At 40.3% G+C, this 24,063-nt stretch overlaps 1 protein-coding gene across 3 annotated transcripts in view; it reads left to right on the forward strand.

The window, feature by feature from the left end:
- The window catches only part of FAF1 (Fas associated factor 1), a 5,915,525-nt gene that overhangs the window by 4,800,719 nt on the left and 1,090,743 nt on the right, over positions 1 to 24,063 (forward strand). For 2 of the 3 annotated variants that reach the window (XM_044055943.1, XM_044055942.1), the window contains exon 17: positions 8,098 to 8,154. The exons of the other annotated variant lie outside the window; for it this stretch is intronic. In XM_044055943.1, coding sequence (XP_043911878.1) covers positions 8,098 to 8,154 — 57 coding nt within the window. The remainder of the gene's footprint in view (positions 1 to 8,097; positions 8,155 to 24,063) is intronic. 3 annotated transcript variants of the gene reach the window in all.

Below are 24,063 nucleotides of genomic sequence, written 5' to 3' on the forward strand. Positions count from 1 at the left end.
CAATTAATGACCAATGTGTCCGTGCATCTTCTTTCTAATGCAGCTGATGGCAAGGCAAGGGCAGCAGTCACTGACATTGCTATTTGTCATCGTACCTGGATGCAGCTGTATGATTTTGCGGAAGGCTTCAAGACATCCTTTATTAATGCTCCCTTTGATAGTTCAATTATTTTAAGACCAAAAGTTAAAGAAACAGTTACCAGAAGTGAACAGAAAGGCACAAACTTATCTTCAGTTGGCATTTGCTCTCCCCCAAACCAAAAGAGTGAAAAAAGGTGATAAGTGATGGTTTTGAAAGTCCCAGGGTTTTGGCTGTGATGCTTCTGTTAACAGACCTCCCCCGAGCAGAGGGTGAAATAACTTTAATGGACATTGCCCTAGAGGCAGAGGCAAATCACAAAAAGAAAGGCTTTTGGGGTCCTTTCACTGATAAACACTTCCAATTCTCCTGAATAGTTACCTGACTTCTGCACTCTAGAGGCATGTGGGTGGCACTTACCTCTGCACCCTCAAGCCTGGCATGCCATCAGGCAAGATTCATGGGTGCAGAGAGCTATCAGCATAAGCTACGTTATTTTCTTTGCTTCCACTCCACAAAAGAGAGAGAACATTCTCAATGTCCCACTCAGGCAGAAGAAATTGTCAACAGCAGAAGTTGCATAGTTGCTAGAAAAGCAAGTTGTCCACAAGGTCCCACTAGACCAGCTAGGATCTGGAGTCTGTTCAGGGTTCCTTTTGGCTCCAAAGAAAACCAGGAATAACAGGCCCATTCTGGACCTAAGTTACCTCAGCCAGTTTTGTGAAACAGATATAGTTCTAGATGGTCAGAGTTAATTCCATTCTACCTCTTTTAGGTTCATAGGTTCATAGGTTTATACTAGGCTATCTGCCCTAAGGCATTTATAAGCCTAGCCCAAATTATTGTGGCTTACGCCACCCCTTATATGAAAAAATACTGTGCCCATTAGTTTGTTGTGCCTCTGTCCAGCAGTGACACAGAGATGATTCCTGGGGTAAACCTACGATCTCCCATCCACAGGTCCAGATTTCTCTTGAACAGAGTCAGCGAGGTGCTCTGCCTCACATGGACCGGGATTTTATTCCACAGCATAGGGAGTCTCTGAGTGATAAATCTATCCCTCCAGCACTTCCTATTTATATCCGTGCTAAGGTTTAAGTCGCTTGCTCTAGTGGTTTTGGTGGATTTGGATTTTTTGAGGTGGAGCATGTCCATTAATTCCGGGTTGGACATGGCCTTGTATGTCAGGCACATGTCACCTCTGAGCAGACGGTATGCGACTGAATAGAGCTGGAGTTTCTTCAATCTGGCAGCATATGACAGATTTTGGAGTCCCTTTATCCTTTTGGTGAGGAACTTTTGGGGTCTCTCCAATTGCTGCAGATGTCGGGTGAGATACATCCTGAATGGGGCATTGTACTCGATCATTGGTCTGATAAGTGAAGAGTACAGGGAACAATGACCTCACTAGATCTGGATGTGAATCCCTTCATGATCAGGTGGGCAATGTAGAAGGTCTTTCTAACCACTTTAGCAATGTGAGTGTCAAAAGAAAGGCCACTGTCAACCTGGGTCCCCAGGTCCCTGATAACCTCTTCTGTGCTTAGTGGATTGCCACCTATATGGTAGCTTGGGGTTACCTTGTTTTTCCCGAAGGGTATGACTATACATTTTTGGCGTTTAACTTCAGGCCATGGCTCTGGCACCAGCTATCTGTTTCCGTGAGTCCCTTCTGAAGGATATCTGTGTCCGATGCACTTTCCACTATGGGGCCAGTTTGCAGTCGTCTGCAAACTTTGTCAGCCAAAGTCCTCCCATGTTGGCCTGTACTTCTGAGAAGTAGATGCCAAACAATAGGGGGCCAAGGACCGAGCCCTGTGGGACACCACTTGTGACCGGCTTGGAGTCTGACACAGCGCCAGCAACTCTAACCCTGTGGGTTCTGTCCTTAAGCCAGTTTGCAACCCATCTTGTGACATATGGGTTTACATTTAAGCTGGTAAGTTTTTCTACAATACCCGAGTGGGGTATTGTGTCGAAAGCCTTTGCAAGGTCAAGGTAGGCTGTATGGACTAAGGAAAGACAACTGGGTGTGCTCAATAGATCTCCAGGACAAATGCTATCATATCAAGGTTGCAAGGCAGCCCTGATGATTTCTCTGTTTCCAGCTGGAATCCACTGATTTTCAATTCAGAGAACTGCTCTTTGGACTCACCGCAGTCCCCAGGTGTTCATCAAATGCATATCCTTCCATGAGACTGACCTGCTTTTTGGGGATCTTTTGAATTTGTCCCAAATGTTGAGCCAAATGGAAAAGATAACATCAGATATGAAAGTTATGTACTTACCATAATACTAGATTTGTGATGTCTTGTTCCGTCTGGTTCAACATTCCCTCCCTCCATACCCCTTCCTAAATTTTCACTCTTTTGGTTCCCAACTGATTTGTTGGACCTGACCAAGGGCCTTGTCTTTTTGACAGCCAACTGCTGTCATGTTCCTGGTTGTTCATTTATAGATTCTTAGGTCTGTGTTGTACTCACTAGGTGAAGTGCTAGCTACAAGAAGGTGAACTCCATCTGAGGTAATCTGGGGACCAGAGGGAATTATGGGTAGGGGTGGAGTCAGAGCCCTGGATCCAAGCTCTTGAAAAAAGTGCTAAGGTTGGATCCAGTAACCCAGCTGATGAGCAGGATTGAACAAAACAGCATGGATCTGTTGATTTCCTTCTATTCACGTGTTGCAGTGTTCCTTACATCTTGGGATTCCCTGCCTCAGGCAGCCCGATGTCAGGCCAGTATACAGAAGACTACTCTTGCTTTAAATTAGCCGTTCATCACACGTGTGCTCTTCATATAGCGTAGGGCATAAAGGTGATGTCCAGACGTACCATCCTAAGAACATCTTTGCCACCAGTCTGAATGCATCTCTTGATCACTGGTCTGAAAGCCTTTATCTTTCCCACCAGTCCAATCCCATCTCTTGATCTTAGGCCTGAATGCCTACATCCTGTTTGCTGATTTCTGAGCCATTGCAGATATGTGACCTATTGGAGTTTTGATTTTTCTTGATTTGTTTTGTTGCTTCTAGGGGTTAATGTCATCCAGGAAGGGTAAATACCAGTGTGGGAGACAGATTCCCCATAAAGACTGTCAAGAACAGTGCTTATTTTGCCTAGGTGCCTCTCACGACCTGCTCTATCTGTCAGGCTTTCGTGGCAAAGACTGTGCGAAGTAGGCTTTCTTCCCTTGCCATGTATCTAGTGAATCAGTGACTTAAGCTTTTCACTAAGGATACTGAGGAAGAAACTTCTCGCCCCGAGATTCAGCAATTAGGGAAGAAGAAGCTTAAGAAACCAACGTGGAATCTTTTGCTGTCCAGCCTCTGCCGGACGTTTCTTCTAAGGTCAGTGAGAACCCAGAGGTTCACCTAACTTTGTTGTTGGATTTCTCTGCCGCCATCGGGTTGGAGGCCGGCGGGGATCCGGCTTTCTGCACGACCAATGAGGCTTTACAGACATCTGTTTCTGATGGTCAAGGGGAAGGCTGGTTGATTATTTCCACGGACCTGGGGTGTTCCTTAAATTTTATTTAGGGAAGAAGTCCCAGCTACCTTTATTGAATGCCGTCCTAGGTCAGAGCCTTCTAAGGTTCACAGGGCAGACGTCCCATTAAAGAAAAAACAAAATACTAAACATCTCTCTCCTACTCATAGAGATCCACAGAGTTAGTGGCAGGCCTTGACTCAGGGTTTGTTTGATGCTTTGAAGGCATTAAAACTTTCTCATGGGGTTTCTGTTCCACCTCCCCCTTGGTCCTCTACTCCCCTTAAAAGACCCAGGGAACAGGATTCCTTTGATGAGGAATCCCATGCTTAATCTTTCCAGATTTCTTCTGCTTTGGACTATGGGTCAGAGGAATAGGAATCTAACAGTCTTGATACTCCCTTTGAAGAAATTTCTTTTGGGGACACAATCTCCAGGATGATGGGGTGCCTAAAGATTGTAACTTTTATGCAAATGTCCTGCTGCTGACCCGTCAGTGGTGTCTGTACCCTCTGACAAGCTCTCTCATCTATTTTCTTCGCCCAAGTTACTGCCTTCTGATGAAGATAGCAGAACCATTGAAAGGCTAGTTAAGATTTACACCTTGGCTACCTTGGCTTTTAGGGGTCTATATCATATTGTCAAACTCTTAAAAGTTTGAACGTCATATGGTCGACACCATATGATCGAACTTTTAAAAGTTTGAACATTTCAACGGAGATCTCCATACAGTGCGGAATGGGAAATTTCCCTTTTCTGCACTGTAGTGTGACCTCGGAGTTGGTATATTTAAAGATCGGGAGGGGGGTGCAGGGAGGCTTGACCTCCTAGTTAAACTGTTCAGGTAGGTTTTTACTTTTTATTACATTTTCAAACTTTTAAAAGTTCAATCATATGGTCTCGACCATATGACGTTCGAACTTTTAAATGTTTGATTATGTAATATAGACCGCTTTTAGGACTATTAATTATCAGACCCATGTGTCCAGGTATGTGTTGGCTTTTTTTTCTCAGGCTTGTCAGGTTATTTCTGATCTCCCAGACTCTGAGGGTAAAACTTGTGCTCTTTCCCTGTTAGGGACTTCCTCTCAGGTGGTTCGTCATTCCATCAAGTGTAGTTATGCAGCAAATGCCTCTTCTAGGGCTGCTGCTTTTGGCTCAGTGATGAGGAGGTATTTTTGGCTTCAACTTCAGCCATTGCCTGATGATATCAAGGCTAGGTTGATGGATTCCCCTCTTGATAAACACTTCTTGGGGAAGCTGTGCTGGTTGAAGTCCCTTTAGAATAAGGGGAAGGCCTTACAGAAACTCAAACATGTATTTATCTCTCCTGTGCCTAAATTTCAAAGAAACTACCCCTGTAAGCTTGCCTTTGTTCACAGGCAGTCTCGCCCTCCTACTAAGGGCAAAAGAGTGGCAAATGAGTTCTTCCTGTTAAGGCTACTCAGACTTCAGGGACTCAGAAGTCTTCCTTTCCAGATAAGCCAGGTGCTGTCTGACCTTCTGTCTCTTCGCAGCCAGGTTCCTGTTTCTCTTCACCTTTTTCTCACTTCATGTTTGGCTTCTAATTACTCTGATTCTGTCCACTATTCACCAGAGGTATTTCATGGTATGGAAATCCTGTCCCCTCCTTTATAGTCATTCCTCACACTCCTCAGAAACAACTTCCTTTTTCCCCTGAGGTACTTTGAGACCTTTTGAATCATTAATCCCCCTCTTCCCTCTCAGGAGCTGTTCACCAATGCTTCATATGTGGGATGGGGAGCAGTTTTTGGCTCCCTAAAGGTATAGGGAGTGTGGTTGCCTCTTCAGCAGAAGGAGCACATCAGTGTCAAAAGGATGAGAGCTCTTCTTCTGGCTCTTCAGGCTTTTCTTCCTCTTTTCTCCCCAGAACCTGTTATGGTATTTACAGATAATACCACAATGATGTGGTGTATAAACAAACAGGGGGAACAAGATCTTACCTTATTTGCCAGTTGCCACTCCTTGTATGGAATCTTGCTGTCCAGTATCAAGTGACTCTTCAGACAGTTTACATTATGGCAGACACTGTGAGTAGGTCCTTAATTCAGTCCCACGAATGGATGCTTCACAAGGATGTGTTACTATACACTGTCCGCCAGTGGGGTACTCCTCAAGTAGATATTATTGGCTCTCCTCTGAACAGACAACTTCCTCTGTTTTGAGCCATAGTCCCAGGTCCTCTGGTGTAGAAGGTGGATGCCCTCTCTTTTTTTCTTGGAAGGGGATTTTCTTTATGTATTCCATCCCCTTCCTCTTATTTGAAACGTCCTATTCAGAATTCAACAGGACACTTCCAAAATCTTGTTGTTCACTCCCTTTTGGCCAAGGCAGCATTGGTTTACTCTTCTTCTGCATTTAGCCAAGGGCAGTCATCACAATTTACCTCACAGGGTGGACCTACTTATAGAAGACAAGGGATCTCTCATCCATCCCCACATGTCCAATATTCAACTGACAATGTGGATGATAGGATTTTGATTCCACATAGACACCTTTTTTCAGAAGACATGCTTATGATCCTGCAGGAGGCCAGGAGACCCAATACTAGGAAGTCCTACTTATCCAAATGGAAGAAGTTTTCTGTTTTTTGTCTTTCTCATAACCTGCATCCACTTACTGTGGATGTTTCTTTGGTTATTTCTTATTTATGTGAATTTCTCAATGCTGGTTTGGCCTATTCTTCCATTAAGGCCCACTTATCAGTTGTCTCTGCTTGTCTGCCTTTATCATCTCCTTTAGTTTCTGATTTGAGGCTAAACAATTCCTTAAAGGTGTCCTTCATATTAGGCCTCCCAGGAAGCTTGTTCCTCCTCCCTGGGATCTTAATTTTGTTTTAGAGAAGTTGACTCAGGTTTCTTTTGAGCCTGCTGTTTCAGCATCCTTGCAACATTGCTATTAGAAGACTGTTCTTTTTTTGGCCCTTACTTCTGCCAGAGAGGTGTCTGAGCTTCAAGCCCTTATGGCTTGTCCTCCTTTTTTGGTGTTTCATAAGGACAAGCTGTCCTTGTTTACTAATCCTTCTTTTATGACCAAGGTGGTTAATGAGTTGTCACTTAATCAGTTTATTCATTTGCCTGCTTTTTCCCCCTCTCTGCAATGTGCCAGTGAGAAGGTGCTGCATACTTTGGATGTACATAGACAACTCAGATTTTATTTGGATAAGACTAAGTTTATTAGAAAATCTGAGTTGTTTGTTTCTTTTCATCATAGGTCCCTAGATTTAGTTGTATCCAAGCAAAGTATTTCTTCTTGTATCTCTAAGGCTATCTCATTTTGTTATCCTTTTCATGGTCGGAGCCTTCCTTCTTCTCTAAAGGCTCATTCTGCTAGAGCTGTGGCTTCTTCTGGTGCTTTTTTCAAGGGTTTGGATACTAACTCTATTCTTGAAGCAGCTACCTGGACTTGTATGCATACTTTCACCAAGCACTGCAAGTTGGATGGAATCTCTAGAGCTAGAGCTGGTTTTGCTAAGTCCATCCTTCATGGCTTCCTAGAGGGCTATACTGGTCTTTCCTCCTCCCAAGTTTTTTCTTGAGCTTTGGCACTCTTCCAAGATGTAAGGAATACTGCAACATGTGAATGGAAGGATAGTACAGTTGTGCACAATCCTACTGTAGCAGTAGATGTCCTTTCTTTACTGTTGCAGTATTCACTTCCTCCCTCCTCCCCCTGGTCCATTTCCTTCCTGGGTGTACTGGTTGCCTGTTGGTTTTCCTTGGACTGGCATTCCTGCTGGAGCTATCAGTTTTGAGGATGGTACATCCGGACATCACCTTTATGCCCTACGCTGTACAAGGAGCATATGTGTGACGTATGGCATACCTTAAAGCAACAGTAGGCTTTTGTATACTAGCCAGACATCGGGCTGCCTAAGGTAGGGAATCCCAAGATGTAAGGAATACTGCAACACTGAAGGAAAGGACATCTACTGTTACAGTAAGATTTTACACAACTGTACGTTATAGCAAGTACATAACTTTCATTTATAACTGGTTTCTCTGATATCCTGCGAATTTCAGTAACAAATATATGAGAAACACTGTAGTATAACTTTAGGTTAGGAACTCATAAGTCCTTATTTTTCCTTTGTATCTGATTTTTTTTTAAATCGGTTCATGAACTTTTTCCATTCCAAGCAAATCTAGAGATTAATACCTGAAATTGCTTTAAGTAATAATTGGTAATAACTGAAACACTATTTTTACAGGAAGAAAACATAGAAAATGTTCATTTTTGGAACTGAGTCCTTAACTAGAAGGCTGAATTTAAATACATTTTATCTGTACAAATTACATTTATTGAATCAGATGTTTTTACAATTAGCCCGGACAAATATTTTTTGATCAATTTTGGATTTCATCCACAAATATTTTAGTTCTTGTAGGGATATATGAAATTATACAAGTAAGTTAAGGTAAATTATGACTGAATGGAAGTAGAGTTGCTTTATTTAAATGTAGTTTGTAGTTAGCTACTTTGCTGTAATCTTTGATTATTTCTAATTTTTAAGGAACTTAAAGGATTGTCTAAATATAACCAGACATCATCTACAAATGAAGCATTTTTGGTAGGTATACCTGTGAACCTGATGTCATGTATTAATTAATGTGTGGTTGCACTTCTTTGAAAAAAAGGTTCTAAAGAAAAGTTAAAAAGGAAAAGAGAAAAAGGGTAACCTTGTGTAGGTCTAGTGTTAACTTTGAAAGGGACAGAAGTTAAGCTGTTTATGGATAGCTCTGTAGAGTGTGAATTATAAAATGATCCAATTATATGATGAAAATTAGGGGGAAAGTAGTTTATTTCTTGAAGATAAATAGGAAGGGAATAATGACTGTGTTGAATGCCTTAAAACCAATCAGAGAGAAAACCACTTATTATTTAGGTACTAAATCATTGTAATAGAGAATAAGCTTTAGCATTAAATTATCCATAGTTTGACTGACTTGCATAAAGACTACTTGAAAATTTGAAATCATAAAGTTTGCCACAGATTGGCATATTTTGGCTATAGTCATGGGTATAAGCTTCCTACAACATTGTTTATAGAATATATTCCCAATTTATAATACACAAGTCCAAATCTATGAGCACATTTAAGACGTTGCTAGATTCTAGGGCTGGCCATTTGGCATGCTCTGAAAATGTGCAGTCTGTGCTTTGGTCTCTGGTCTAAACACAGGTATACTTTGAACTATGAAGTATAATTAATAACAATGGTCTTTAACTGGTAATTAAAGTGATCTGCATTTGGTTTCAAAACGTATATCATCCTTGATTGATTAAAATATAGGTCTTTAATATTATTTCTCTGTTTGTACTTTTGTAAGTTAAGCAGTACAGAGGCAGTAGCCATCTCTAAAGTTTTATAAAAGACAAGCCTGATACCACCCACTGCTGGATCTTTTTTTTTTTTTTTTTGTCAATGGCTTCATTTTTTTTTCTTTTTAATAAAGAGTCCTGTGATAAAGGTGGGCTGGTGAAAGCTGGAAATATGACATGGATTTGGTAATGTTTATTGATGAGTTGGGCAGATTCATAGAGAAATTTGTCTTTTAGTTAGTGGAAAATTTCTGGAGACTTGTCATTTTTTCGTATGTTATCACTGTGCACTTTCGTTTTAAAATGGAAGTTAAAAGAATACTACCACAGTCTAAATATCTAGATGAAATGTTTTCTCCAAAATGCAGTTGATTCTCAGCATGTATGTTTTTAAATTTGCTTTGTAAGTCTGATAAACAGGTAAACTTTTCTTCTCAGGACTGATTTTGAAGTTCCTTGTCCAGCTTTGAAATGTTTTATTCCAAAAAGACTGTCTTCAGCATAATTTTTTTTCCTTGTTTGAAACAGAAGTGATTAACTTAAAGTAACTGATTTTCACCAGCCCCTTTTTGCATCATAAAAGATGTGGTTATTACCTAGTCATAAACTTTGAACTCTTATATTGTCTTGTTCAAGGCCATCTCATCTTTTAACAGATTCCCTTTACATTTATAATTAAATGTTTATAAAGTTACATTTCTTAGACATTGAAAAATGATCAGATAAATTGCATAGAGTAGTAATGAAATCAAATACATAATGATTGTAATGCTGTCACTATTAAAAACACTAACCTCACCCATGTTTTTTGTAGATGTGAGTATTAAGTAAAATTGGTTCCATTAGGATGGAGGAATTTATAAAATGCCACTAAGATCATGAGCAAACAAAATATCTTTCAATACTGAAAGAGCTGTTAAAGCACATGATATGCTGGAGCCTTTTTATCTAGAGTATGGCCTAGAGTTATGTTCTAGTCTCCTATCAATATAGTTACATAGTTTCATAGTATAGTACAAGGCTATCTGCCCTGGGGCATTTGTAAGCCTAGCCATAGTGATGTGGCTTTTGCCACCCCATGAAATGGTACAAAAAATGTACAGAATAAATTTAGAATACTGTGCCTCTGTCTAGTAGTGACACAATGAAGGTCCCCTTATATAACAGAATTAGTTTTCTGTGCCCCTGTCTAGCAGTGACATAGATGTGACCCCTGGGGTAAACTTACGATCTCCCATCCACTCATCAAGATTTCTCTTGAAGAGAGTCAGTGAGGGGCTCTGCCTAATATGAACTGGGATCTTGTTCCAAAGCATGGGAAGCCTCTGGGTTATGAATCTATCCCACCAGCATGTCCTATTCATCCTTGTGCCGAGGTTTAAGTCTTTAGCTCTCGTGGTCCTGATGGATTTGGATTTTTTGAGGTGGAGCATGTCCATCAGATCCTGATTGGACATGGCCTTGTACGTCAGGCAGAGATCACCTCTGAGCAGGCTGTATGCTACTGAATAGAGCTGAAGTTTCTTTAGTCTGGCAGAATAAGACATATGTTGGAGACCCTTGATCCTCTTGGTGAGGTACTTTTGTGGTCTCTCCAGCTGTTGCAAATGCCGGGTGAGGTACATACCAAATGGGGCATTGTACTCAATCATGGGTCTGACGAGGGAGGAGTATAGGGGTACAATGACATCCTTGGATCTGGATGTGAATCCCTTCATGATGAGGTGTGCAAGGTAGAATGTTTTTCTAACCACTTTGGCAACGTGGGTGTCAAATGAGAGGTCACTGTCGACTTGGGTCCCTAGGTCTCTGATTACTTTTTCCGTACTCAGTGGGTTGCTGTCTATGTGATAATTTGTGGGTACTTTGTTTTTCCCAAAGGGGATGACTATACATTTTTTGGCATTTAGTTTAAGGCTGTGACTCCGGCACCAGTTGTCCATTTCTGTGAGGCCTTTTTGTAGGATGTATGTGTCCGCTGGTGTATCGACTATGGCGCCTAGTTTGCAGTCATCTGCGAAATTTGTCAGCCACAGCCCTCCCATGTTTGTTTTAACATCTCGGAAATAAATGCCGAACAAGAGGGGTCCCAGGACAGATCCCTGTGGGACACCACTTGTGACTGGCTTTGAGTCTGACATTGCTCCAGCGATTTTAACTTTATGGGTTCTGTCCTTTAGCCAGTTTGCAACCCATCTAGTGACATAAGGGTTTACGTTTAAGCTGTTGAGCTTTTCTATGATGCCTGAGTGGGGTATTGTGTCGAAGGCCTTAGCTAAGTCCAGGTAGGCTGTATGGACTGCTTTGCCCTCATCAATGGCTCTAGTGACTGTTTCAAAAAAGTCAACCAGGTTCAAAAGGCAGGATCTGCCCTTTACAAAGCCGAACTGGGTGGGGTCAAGTGTCTGTAGGTCCCCTATGTCTCTGTTTATGAGTTCCATAATGATTCTTTCCATAGCTTTGCAGACCAGGCTGGTTAAGCTTATGGGGCGGTAGTTTCCAGGGTCTGTAGAGGCACCCCCTTTGTGGAGTGGGACCACTGTTGCTGTACGCCAATGTTCAGGTACATATCCCGAAGTAAGGCTAAGGTTAAATAGCATTTTTATGTGTGGGTTTAGCTCCTCTTGGAGTTCACGTAACACGCAACCCGGGATACCGTCAGGTCCCATTGATGCTGTGTTTTTAGCTTTGTTTAGGGCGGTTCTCACTTGGACATCTGAGATGACAGGGAGATTACATTCAGCTGGAATAAGTATTTCTTCTTTTGGGGGTGAGGGAGGGGAGAAATTTGCACTGAACCTGTCAGCCAGAATGTTGGCAATATCTGTGGGTTCAGTGTATTTTTGTTGTTGTGAACCAACTCTGAGCATATCTGAGGGTTTCCGCCCAGGTTTCTAACATAGCTGAAGAAGGCTTTGTGGTTATCTTTAGTGTCCTTAGCGATTTTTCTCTCAAAGTTGGCCTTGGATTTTTTTATGAGAGAACGTAGTTTTCTGCTAATGTTGATCAGAGATGTCTTCCCTTCATGGGATTTTGCTCTGACGTGCAGTAGCTTCCTTCTTTTGTTATACAATTTGTTAATGGCTGAGGTCCAAAAGACAGGACGCTTGCCTTTGGTGGAGAGGGACTTGGATTTATTTGGGATTGCATGATCCATGCATTCTTGGAGATGTCCATAGAAAGCATTTGTGAAGGATTCGGCATTGTGGGATGTGGTATCCACTGGCACAGTGGGCTTAAAGGATACCATCTCAGTCTTAAGAAGAGTGAAGTCTGCTTTTGAGAAGTTTTTCACTGTGGTCTTTTGTGCTGGGGGTGGAGGTGGGATATGTATATCCAGGGTGATTAATTTGTGGTCAGATCTCACTAGTGAGGGGTATACTTCCGGTGTGGAGCATTTTGTCCCCACGTTTGTGATGATCAGGTCTAGTATATTATCTCCCCTAGTGGGAGAGGTGACTAGTTGTTCCAGTGCATTTGAATTTATGAATTCCAGGAACCTTTGGGCTAGGGTATTAGGGCTAGAATAATGTACCCAATCTATGTTTGGGTAGTTGAAGTCTCCCAGTATGATGGTATTTTGTGATACATTCATATCCTCCAATGTCTTCAGGAAGGCTGAGTGGGGTTCTTGAGATTGGGAGGGTGGTCTGTAACATGCTACCAGTTGTATAGCAGTTTTGCCTATGGTTAGTTGCACCTGTATGGTCTCTGATGCTTCATGTGTTGCTACTAACCTGGAGGTGTGGGTGTCCTTGATGAATATGCACACTCCCCCTCCCTTTGTGGTTCGGCCTGGGTTTTGGGGCCGAAAAAGCATGATACGAGGTATAACCTGGTAGCGCTGGGGTGCTCTCAGGAGCCTTGAACCAGGTTTCAGTTACTGCACAGACGTCGATGTTCTCCATGCTGAGGAGTGCATCAAGTGCCTGCATCTTGAGATTTAGACTTCTGGCGTTGAGCAGCATTACCCTTAGTTTTTTTCCATTTTTGTTTTCTAAGGAGGTGGGTTTGCCTTTTGAGCCTTGCCTAAAAGGCACTATGGGGTGGCAAGAGCCTTAGCCAATATCCGGAAGCCCAGTGGTGACAGGTGTAAGCCATCCCTTGCGAAGCAGCGTGGCTTGTCCAACATGTCATCCCAGGCAGACAGACATTGGATCCCCTTAGAATGACACCAGTACTTGAGCCAATTATTAAAGCTGATCATCTTGTCTTTGTATTGTGGTATCATTCTTGGTGAGGGCAAGATGCTGCTCAGGGTCAGGGTCATACCAGCCTGGGCTACATAATCGGAGAGCTCCTCTATGTCTCTTTTCATGTAGTCCAGGGAGGTACGTCTCAGGTCATTCACACCAGCATGGACAATGACGGAGTCATATTTGTACTTGCTTTGGAGTGACTTGAGTGCGTGTGTTATGTGGCGGATCCTAGCTCCCGATAGACATCTCACAGTCACCCTTTCCTTGTTCAGCCTGGTCAGCGGGACATCAGTGTGTCTGACTATAGAGTCACCTATTACTAGTGTATCAGGCATGGTGTTTGGCCTTAAGGGCTGTGATTGGTTGACACACTGATTTATTGAAGTATGTGTTGCATGTGTTTTGTTTTGAGGTGGTGGATTTTTGGATGTCTGCTTTGGGAGCCTCTGTTGTTTTGGTAAGTTTTTTATTAGAGCCTCGAGTATGTCTTTGTTTTTTATGTGTTTGGTTTGCAGTTGTGGTAGGTCTATGTGGGACTGGGATTGTTGTGTGTGTGGTTACCATCTCCTCCTGTCTGGTCATGCCAGCCCTGAGTTGAGAGAGTTCAGCCTCCAGTTTGGCTATATAGTTGCATCTCTCACATGTATTTGTGTTTGTTGGGAGGAGGAGAGGGTTGTCTGTGTACATGAGACAATTGTAGGATTGTCTCAAGATACCCAGATTGACCAGCTGAACTGGAGAGGACGCCAGTAATCTACCACTCGACATGCTAGAACAGTATAAGGGAGTGGTGTACCTTTAAGGGAAGTGGATATTCACAGGGGTGGTAAGTAGATGTAGTGCTTTACTTAGTACGAGAGTGCTTACTTAGTAGAGAAGTATTGAGAACAAGTGCTATGCTTATAATATAGTGAGTAGTCTGATTATACTAAGAGTAGAGCTTCCTTAAGGGAAAATTTGAAGAGCAGACCTGGCGGAGCCAGAAGAAGTTTAACCGCTATGCGCACAACCGCGCAAAGCTGTGCAAACGCGGATTTTAAACAGTGAACTACAAAAGAGCTACAAATGGTCCAAAACAACCAATTACTACAGCTTCTTGTGCTGAGGTCACTTCCTACAGGGATAGGTAGTTTTGAGTTTATTCTTAGGAAAGCTGCAGAAAGCTACTGGTAATTGCTGAAAAAGATGACTTCTTATTTCACAGTGCATATACTAAAGTTGAAATGATAGGCTTAGATAGTTCTTTGTAATCTATGTAAGTATATCTCCCACATATGGATATTTTTTCATATGAATTACATTATTAGATTTGGGTATTATAAAATTAATGGCTGCTATTTTACTGTTACTTGAATCCCATGCCATGAGTAAGTAAATAGGGATTCCACTTTCTTTTAGCATCTTCTAGCTAGATAGTTAACCTAGACATTTTTATATACATAAAAGAGAAATAAAATTGTGCATAAAATGCGACAGTATTTTTTCGCATATGAATGCAATATACTGTTCTGAGTCCACAAGGATATATTAATAGCCATTCACACAAGAAGTAAAGAAACAGGAGTGATGGGTCAAGATTTTAGTTTTGTTTATTTATAAATTTGCTAACGAGGGACCATTTTCAGACATAACCCAGTCGGAAAGTCAAAATGACAGCATTTTCAATATTGTTTTACATTTTTTGTAATAAGTTTAAAAAGTCAATATCTAAAGGCACAAAAACAATGTCCTATACAAAAATGTATTATGCCATTGTACATTGAGAAACAAGTAATCAACAGAAGATAACCAAAAACAGCTTGCGAAGTCAAAATCAAATTGAAGGTTTACTAAGATGAAACAATTGTACAACACTTTAAGCACAATAATAAACAAACGCTTTTCGTTTGTACTAAAACAAACTTCCTCAGAAGACCTTGTAAGTTAAAATCACCGCAAATTTAAATTGTTCTGCTGACATCCATTACCCTGATTGTAAAATTTAAAGTTGCAGTATATGAAAAATATATACTTAAAACCACTCTACATGTCCAAAACACACTTTAAACTGACAGGAAACAATTGTGTCTTACATATTATACAATAAAATACTTGCAATTAAATAAAATAATTTGCAAATATATAATATATTTGTGTTGCCCTTAATATATAAATATTTATGCAAACATGTGAAACATATGTTTGCATATATATATTTTTATTTTATTTTATGGATATGTATAAAAAGTATTTCGACTACCTTTAATTTACATTTACATCTACATAGACTTGATGTAACAATGGGATGTGGTATGATGGTGTGTTGACCCACAATTTTATTGTATACTATATATAAAATATACTATCTACACGTTTTTATTTTTCAAAATACAAGTTACTGAACACATATCATTTAGCCCGGGCAAACTATAGGCGTCTAGCCTGATTTTCCATGCTAGTTCCAACTCTTCTAAAAGAATTGGTGTAGGGCTCCCTCTTGGGGATGTGTTAACTTGGTTTATGGCCATGTATAAAAAACTATGTCCAGGAAAACACTGTACATGCTTTGCTAATGCATTGTCCATCTTTCTTTTGTTAATTGCATACTGGTGTTCGTAAACCCTCTCGCGTAGTTTACGCTCTGTTTTTCCAATATAGAAATCATTACACTGTTTACACTTTGCAAGGTACACTATAAACTTGGAGTTACAATTGAACTTGAATCTTACTTTATATTTCAAATTATTGACCACAAAGTTATTGGAAGTTTCCATGAACTTGCAATAATTACATGCTTCACATTTAAACATACCAGTTACCTTTGTGGCCTCAAAATTTACTGATTCAAAAACATTTTTTAGATTCCTCCCCCTTCTAAAAATTGTATGGGGTGTATCTCCTAATCTTTCCCATAACATCGGGGATGATCTAAATAACTCCCAGTTTTTCTTTAGTATACCTATTACTAGGTGACTGTCACAGGTGAATGTGGTGATAAATTTTGAACAGAAATTATTGACACTAGATAATGATCTACTATCATTTCTATCCATAGGGGTTACTATTTCAAGTGACCTACTTGGTACATCCATTATTGTGTCACATTTGGGTTTTACCATTAATATTGGTGAATAGAAACCATTCAATCTCTTATCTGTGACTTCATCTGTCAACCTATCTATTAAGTCTTCAGGATATCCATGATCCAGAAACATCAACTTAAGGCGGTCACACTCACTATAAAAATCAGACAACTGTGTGTTAATGCGAGCCGCTCTTACTAATTGGCCTTTAACGACTGAACGTTTCTGATGAAACGGGTGGCAACTCGAAAAATGAAGAAAATCGTTTGAATACGTTGCCTTCCTGTAAATACTTGCTTGATAACAGTGTAAGTATCTATTTTTTACTACTAACAAATCTAAGTATGCTATTTCCTCTGTTCCAAACATTGAGGTAAACCTAAGAAAGTCGGTTGTATCATTGAAGTACTTCAATAGTTCTGACCCTACATGAACTGGTCCCTTCACCAATATAAAGATGTCATCCAGAAATCTGGTATAGTATACTATTTTACTGGTTACATTAAGGTTGTTAAACACATACTCTTTCTCCCATTGAGCCATAACGATGTTAGCAAAACTCCTTCCACAAGGGGAACCCATTGCAATACCAGATATTTGCAAGCAGAATGATTCCTCAAACAAGAAATAGTTTTTAGTTAATACTAAATCGAGTAATTCGATTACTAGGCTAATCTCACTGCTAGATGCACCATTCTGCTTTAATCTGGCAGCTTCCCAATCAATACCCACTGAGTGGGGGATACAAGTATACAGATCTTTAACATCTATAGTTAAAAAATTGTAATCACTGTTGTATTCAGTTTTATTTAGATCTGCTAGGAAAGACCACGAATCTTTACACACTTGAACCTCTGGCAGTAAATACTTTTTTAACAAGTCGTCCACGAATTTCGCTATGGGGTATGTAGGTGAATTACGACCATCAATTAGTGGACGAAGAGGTGGTAGGACTACACTTTTGTGTAGTTTGGGAATCCCAAACATGTAAGGGTACCGTGGATAAGGCACAGAAAAGTAATTATACGTTTTCTGGTCAATACTACCATCGATGAACAGGTCCTTGATACATGTATTAATCAGCTGATAAGCTCCATTTACCTCGGAGCGTGAGCTTAGTTGGTAGGCTGATGAATCAAGTAGCTCTTCCATACGTGAGACATAGTCTCTGATGTCGAATATTGCAAACCCACCACCTTTATCTGGTTTACACACCCTTATCCTCTGTGTTTTAATAAAGGCTAAAAAATCTTTTTCATCACTGGATATATTACATTTCACCACTTTTTTGTTAAATCGTGGGATCTGTCTAATATCCAACTCACAGATTTGTTCAAATGTTTGTAGAACTGGATTCAAGGGTGGATTAAAGGTACTTGAAACAAAAAAGGGGTCAGGGTTAGTTGTAGTTTTACCCAACATCAAGATTAAATTCAACTTTCTCACAAATAATTTAATGTCAATAATTGTTTTCACTTTATCTAATCTCTGGGTTGGTACAAAAGTATAACCCTTTGATAACAAGTCAGCCATCTCTCTGGTGATATTCGAGCTGGAATAGTTATAAATTTTAAAATCACCCTTACTATTGGATGTTATTACTGGATTATGCAAAACATTACTGCCTTCTCCTTGCCCAATTAGATCTACCTCATCTACTTCATCCAAATCATCACTGACTAAATCATTGTCAATATTAGATGTCACATTATTTACAATAACAGTGTTAGTTTCAAAGATAATATTGTTATCACTGAATGCACCCATGATGTCCATGGTGTAATTCGGATTTTCACGGACAAGTACACGACTAACCATATCATAGTCAGGATGTGGAAGGGGTTCCAATACTATTTCCTCCACCTCTTGGTCTTGATGTTTTGTTTGTTGTTCGATGAAAAAGTTCTTTGCTTCGGTCTTGCTCCGGTAGACTGATCTCCTGAAAAAAAGAATTTTGATTTTGTTGGTAATGGTTGCCTTGAGTCTTAGAGTTGGTAGTAGTATTGCGTAGTCTTTCACTACGTCTTACACCTGTATCTCCATCTGAAACGGACTGATTGACACTTGCACCAGACTCGTCATCAGCAACCAACATTTCAGTGTTAATATCCAAATGGATAAGATTTGGATTGATGGTACCATTACCCAGACTAACACTGACCGATTTATCACCATGCATATTTGGATTGGGTTTACGCCAAACCTGAGCTGAGGATGGTTTAGGGTAAGCAATACCCTGTTCGTATGCTTGTATATCTCTGCTCAGTTTTTTTAATTTTATTGGATTTCAACTCTGCCATGTGGTCATTTATACTTGAAAATACATGACCATACTCGAATTTATAACGGTCAAAATTAAGGTCTCGTTTGATTTTACAGTGTAAATCAGTTACCATTTTAGATAAATTGTCAACCCACAAATTGTAGTGTTTAATGATTACCTCTAGAAGTTCAAGACCCAGACGGTCGAATAATTTAATTAAGTCCACATGGAAAGACGAACCGGCTTTCAACCCCGTCGGAAAATGGTGGCACCTAAGACGTTTAGGCACAACTTTAAGTTTCAAACATTCTTGAAAATATACAATTTCAAGCTGTAACTTTTTGATTTTAACTAAGTAGGCATCAACAGTTTCAAGTCAGTGACAATGGTAAAAAGGGCATTGTTACCTTCATCTATTTCAGTTGTTACTTGTGTAACCTGAGGGACACATGAAAGAGAAATCTTTTCAGCTAACCAAACATCCAATGACGGCTGTAAAGGACTGGCGTTGTTCAACTCCTCAGTCCTGTTGTTGCCGGCCAGTGGAAGTATTTCTGATACCGGTACTGTAGAAGCAGGCATCCGTTGTTGCAGTTGAATCCGCTGCAAACTGACATAGCCAGATTTTGAACTATCTGGCTGGATAAAAGCAGGCGTTTGTTGTTGCGATTGTGTAGGCAGCGGAATCACTTGGTCTAATTCTAAATTGCCTTGACGAGACTCTGAAATCGAATCACAAGTCCATGTAGGCATAGGGTCCATTTGGGCTTGGTTTGTAATCGGCAAAGCCTTTCCCAGTTGAGCCTGACCTGTGGTGACCGGCATAGCTTTAAAGCCAGAACCAAGTGAGCAGTTATCTGGGCTGATAAAATATTTTCAATATTGTTTTACATTTTTTGTAATAAGTTTAAAAAGTCAGTATCTAAGGGCACAAAAACAATGTCTTATACAAAAATGTATTACGCCATTGTACATTAAGAAACAGGTAATCAACAGAAGATGTTAAAGTTAACATGTACTGTAAGCTAAATTTCAGAAATTGTACAAGTATAAAAATGTGAAACTCACATAAGAGAAAGAGTTGAAGAAGTATTGTTTTTAAGGAGCAAGATAAGATGACCATATAATCCACAGGATTATAGTTTATAATGGTATGTGATTTTATTTATTTATTTTTATTTAACATTTGTTAACCGGGAAAGTCTGACTTGGAACAAAGCCACTTTTCATTGGAGGCCTTGGCAGAAAGGCTCCAGAAGCATTTCTTTGTAAATGTGGGAGGAAACTAGAGCACCCGGAGGAAACCCACACGAACACAGGGAGGACATACAGACTCAGCACAGAAGGCACCCCAGCTGAGAATTGGAGTGGAAAACCTGTTGCTGTGAGGCGACAACACAACTGCTGCACCACTGCACCGTCTGTAATTGTGATTTGTACACACTTACTGTTAGCATATTGTGCAAGTAATTAGAGTCCAGGATGAAGAAGTGAAGATATCTTTGCTGGTAAGGGGATGTAGTGAATTACAGTTCATTGCAGGGAAAAGGGATAGGGGTGTACAGGGAGGGAATGCAGTGGATGTAAAAAAAAGAGATTGTTATTGATAAAGATAGCATTGAGGATTGTTGGTTTGGCAAGAATATGAATGGGGTCAGGTAAGTTATTGGTGATTGTTCAAGTAGTGACCTAGAAAGAAAAAAGTTTCCTCAGTACTGCCTTAAAGTGTCTGAGATAAGTGATAAACATGATGTTCTGATGTAATTTGTTCTGGTATTTTGGAGCTGTTTATCAGCAGCTACTAAGGTCTAAGATGCCTGATAAGGAAGCTGCAGTCAGCATTTGTAATGGAATAGGATGCCTCTTTTGTGAAGGAACTGTCTAAGTGGGGAAAATAGCATTAATTCTGTAATTTAAAGGTCAGGATATTTAGTAGAAAGGTGGCTATTGTTTCAATAGGAAGCCAGTTGCATTTATTCAGGGTGGTACAAAGGGGTTTTTGAGAGGCACAGAGGTGAATAAATCATAGTATTTTATTTTCTGCTTACTGAATTTTGAGTGGAATATAAAGCTGAGTGATACTAAGTATTTTAACTTGGGGATTAGAACATTAAATGTTATGTTGCTTTGCTTCTTTTGTTACCATAGTGGAGACTGTGTAGGTAACTGAGGTATGTGCAAATAATTTTTGTATTTGGGTGTCTGTACAAGGTAAAAAAAAAAAAGAATGTTGAGATATCAGAAGGCTGAGGTATTTTGATGATTGACAAAAGGAACTGGATTTTGGAGAGGATCAACTATATGGTGGGGCTGTGTTGAGTCTTTTTGTTGTCCCAAATAGCATTAGACTTAGTCAAATGGAACATTTGCAGTACCTTGTTCAAATCATTTTAAGGTTCATAGGTGTGTGCTAGGCTAATAACCACTGGAACCTTTATAAGGCTAGCCATGCATCACAAATTCTTAAAACTTTGGGTACCTTTGTTAGTGTAAGTAGAGGCTTGGGAGAGGAAACATTTACAAGAAGGGGCCTGGAAAATGAACAATATACAGGATGCCATGTGTCCATTAGAGGCATAGGTGCTAAACCGGAAGCTTATTTCTAGTTTCCCCATCCAGTTTTCCAAGTTACACTTGAATTGTGTTAGGGAGGACCTCTGCTTCCCATGGATGGGAAGTCGTTGCCAGAGAAGTGGTATACATACCTTTCTCTCTAGCAGGTCCTGTTTATATCACAGGCAAGATTTAAGTCTGTAGAATGGGTGATTCTGGTGCTGTTTGTCTTGTGAATATTCAGGAGGTCCGTCAGAATGGGGTCCTATGATTCCTTAGATGCCAGGCATTGAGCTCCCCTCAGCAGCCTGTAGGAGACAGAATACAGGGATAGGGCTTGAGGTGGTCTGAGTAGGATATGTTATTTATGCCCTGTATTCTTTTAGGGAGAAAACTCTGTGGAAGTTCCAACTGTTGTATACACCTTGTTAGGTACATGCAAAATGGATCATTGCACGCAATGATAGTTATAATGAGTGCCGAATACAGTGGAACAGTAACCTCCTTGGACTTAGAAATAAGTTGCATAGCATAGAATGATTTCCTCACTACCACAGACGCATGATGGTGAAAGGCTAGATTGCTGTCAATGGAACTCCCCATGCCCCTGACTGCTGGGTCAACTTTTAGGGGTATGTTGTCAATATGGCAGTTACCATGGGTTGCTGACTTTCTGAAGGATATTGTTATGCATTTCTTGACATTTAGTTTTAGTCTGTGGCTCTGATACCAGTGATTTGTTTGTTTCATCCCTTCTTATAGAACGTTAGTGTTGGTGGAAGATTCTATGACTCCTCTTAACTTGCAGTTATCTGCAGATTTGGTCAGCCAGTGGCCCTTGAAGTTGGCCTTGACTTCAGAGAAGTAGATGCCAAAATGGAGCTGGCTAGGAACTGATCCCTGAGAGACTGTACTGGTGACTGTCCTCCTTGTACAGGTTGACTACCTAATTCTAACTTCCTGGGTCCTGTCTTTGAGGCAGCTGGATATCCATTGGGCAGCATAAGGGTTTATGCCTAGCCTTTGAGTTTGCTGTCATCCATTGCATAAAGAAGTACATCAGGTTGAGTATGCATGGCTTGAGTAGGCATGACCTGTCCATGACGAAACCAAATTGAGTTGGGTCCAGTACTGAAGGTTTCCTATATCATTACTGAGCATTTCCGTGACAGTTCTTTCCATGGCTTTGCATTTGAGACTATTGAGGCTTATGGTCTGTAGTTTTCAGGATCTATAGATAACTTGCCTTTGTGCAAAGTGATGACTGTTCCCGTACTCCATTCATGAAGCATCAAGCCTTTTTAGAAGATATGGTTAAATAATGTTTCTATATGGCCTGATAAGTTGTATTTCATTTTGAAGGCACTCTGGGATATTGTTGGGGCCCATCATTGTGTATCCTTGGCCATAGAGAGAGCATTGAGGACCTGTTCCGTAGTGATAGCTGGATTTATATTTGATGGGGGAGGGGAGTTAGCACTGAATTTATCTGCCAGTAGGTTTCCAACATCTTCTGGGTTAGTGTTGGCAGCATCATTAATAGTGAGCTCTGCACACAGTTGTGTATGCCTTTGAGGTTGCAGACATAGCTAAAGAATGCTTTGTAGTTGTCCTTGGCCCGGGAGGCCAGATTTACCTTAAATTTGGCTTTCTTAGACTTTATTTGTCCTCTAAGCTGTTTGTTTAGCTTGATGAAGAGTACATTTACCTTGCTTGGTGCTACACCTCATAATTTTGGCCGCAGTTTTCTTCCTTCTGTAATACAGCCTTTTGATATTGTGATTCCATCAGTGTTTTTTTTTTTCATTTAGTTCTGTACTTATTCCTGGTGAGTACAGCTGCCTGTATGTGCTGTTAACATGCTTGTATAGGGATAAATAAAATATTATACAACGACCCCCCATTAATATTCTAAAATGTGCACGCTGATTGGTCAGCTTACACGTTGTAAATCAGAGTTATAGTAATGGAAAAAGGTCAGGTCTCCCGGACTTTTTCCATTAGTATAACTTTTTTTTAAAGCAACGGAGAACGCAAGATCTCCGTTGCTTTTTACACACTGTCTCGCAATGTTAAACGAGTTTAACATAGCGAGACAGCTTTAAAAAAAGTAACGGAGATCTTCCTATCTCCGTTGCTTTTTTTAAAGGTGTCTCGCTATGTTAAATGGGTTTATCATAGTGAGACAGCTTTAAAAAAAGCAAAGGAGATTCTCCGTTGCTTTTTTTAAAGCTGTCTTGCTATGTTAAACTCCTTTAACATAGCGAGACACTTTGTAAAAAGCAACGGAGATCTTGCTTTCTCCATTGCTTTTTTCAAAACTGTCTCGCTATGTTAAATGGGTTTAACATAGCAAGACAGCCTTAAAAAAAACAACGGAGATTCTCCGTTGCTTTTTTTAAAGCTGTCTCGCTATGTTAAACAGTTTGTAAAAAGCAATGGAGATCCTGCTTTCTCCGTTGCTTTTCCCCACAGCTCTGATGTACTGCGTAAGCATATGCATGTGCAGTACATCAGAACTGCCGCAGTATACCAGACAGCTGCGGAAGGGTAGCAAGGAGGCATTATACAATGCCATTATTTAGGAAAAGTAATTTTTGTATAATGTCATTGTATAATAGCAATAACCCACGCCTGGGTGTGGGTAATGCTGGATTTACCCACGGTTGTCTTTGTGTGGCCACTAGGGCTTCGCCCTCGTGACCAAACCACACCAACCGTGGGTAAATCCAGCATTACCCACACCCAGGTGTGGGTTATTGCTATAATATTTGATATACTTATGGATATGAATCGCTTGACACTGCAAAAAGCAGTGTGCAGACCTGAGGATTTTGTAAGCACAGTTGTAGTAATGGTGATGTCATCAGCATATAAAATGATATTTATGTTCGGTAAATCCCAAGAGAGATCATTAATGAATAATGAGAACACTGATCCCTGAAGTACTTCCATATAGATAGGTACACAGTTAGAGTCAGTGGTGTCATTACACTTAGGGACTGTTCAGCATGTAATTTTGAAACCAATGGTACACTTTTTCATTTTGTAGCAGTAGATTGTGGTCCTCACATTCAAAA

Source organism: Protopterus annectens, chromosome 14.part0 (assembly GCF_019279795.1).
Source record: "Protopterus annectens isolate FY-2018-M chromosome 14.part0, PAN1.0, whole genome shotgun sequence".
NCBI lineage: Eukaryota > Metazoa > Chordata > Ceratodontiformes > Protopteridae > Protopterus > Protopterus annectens.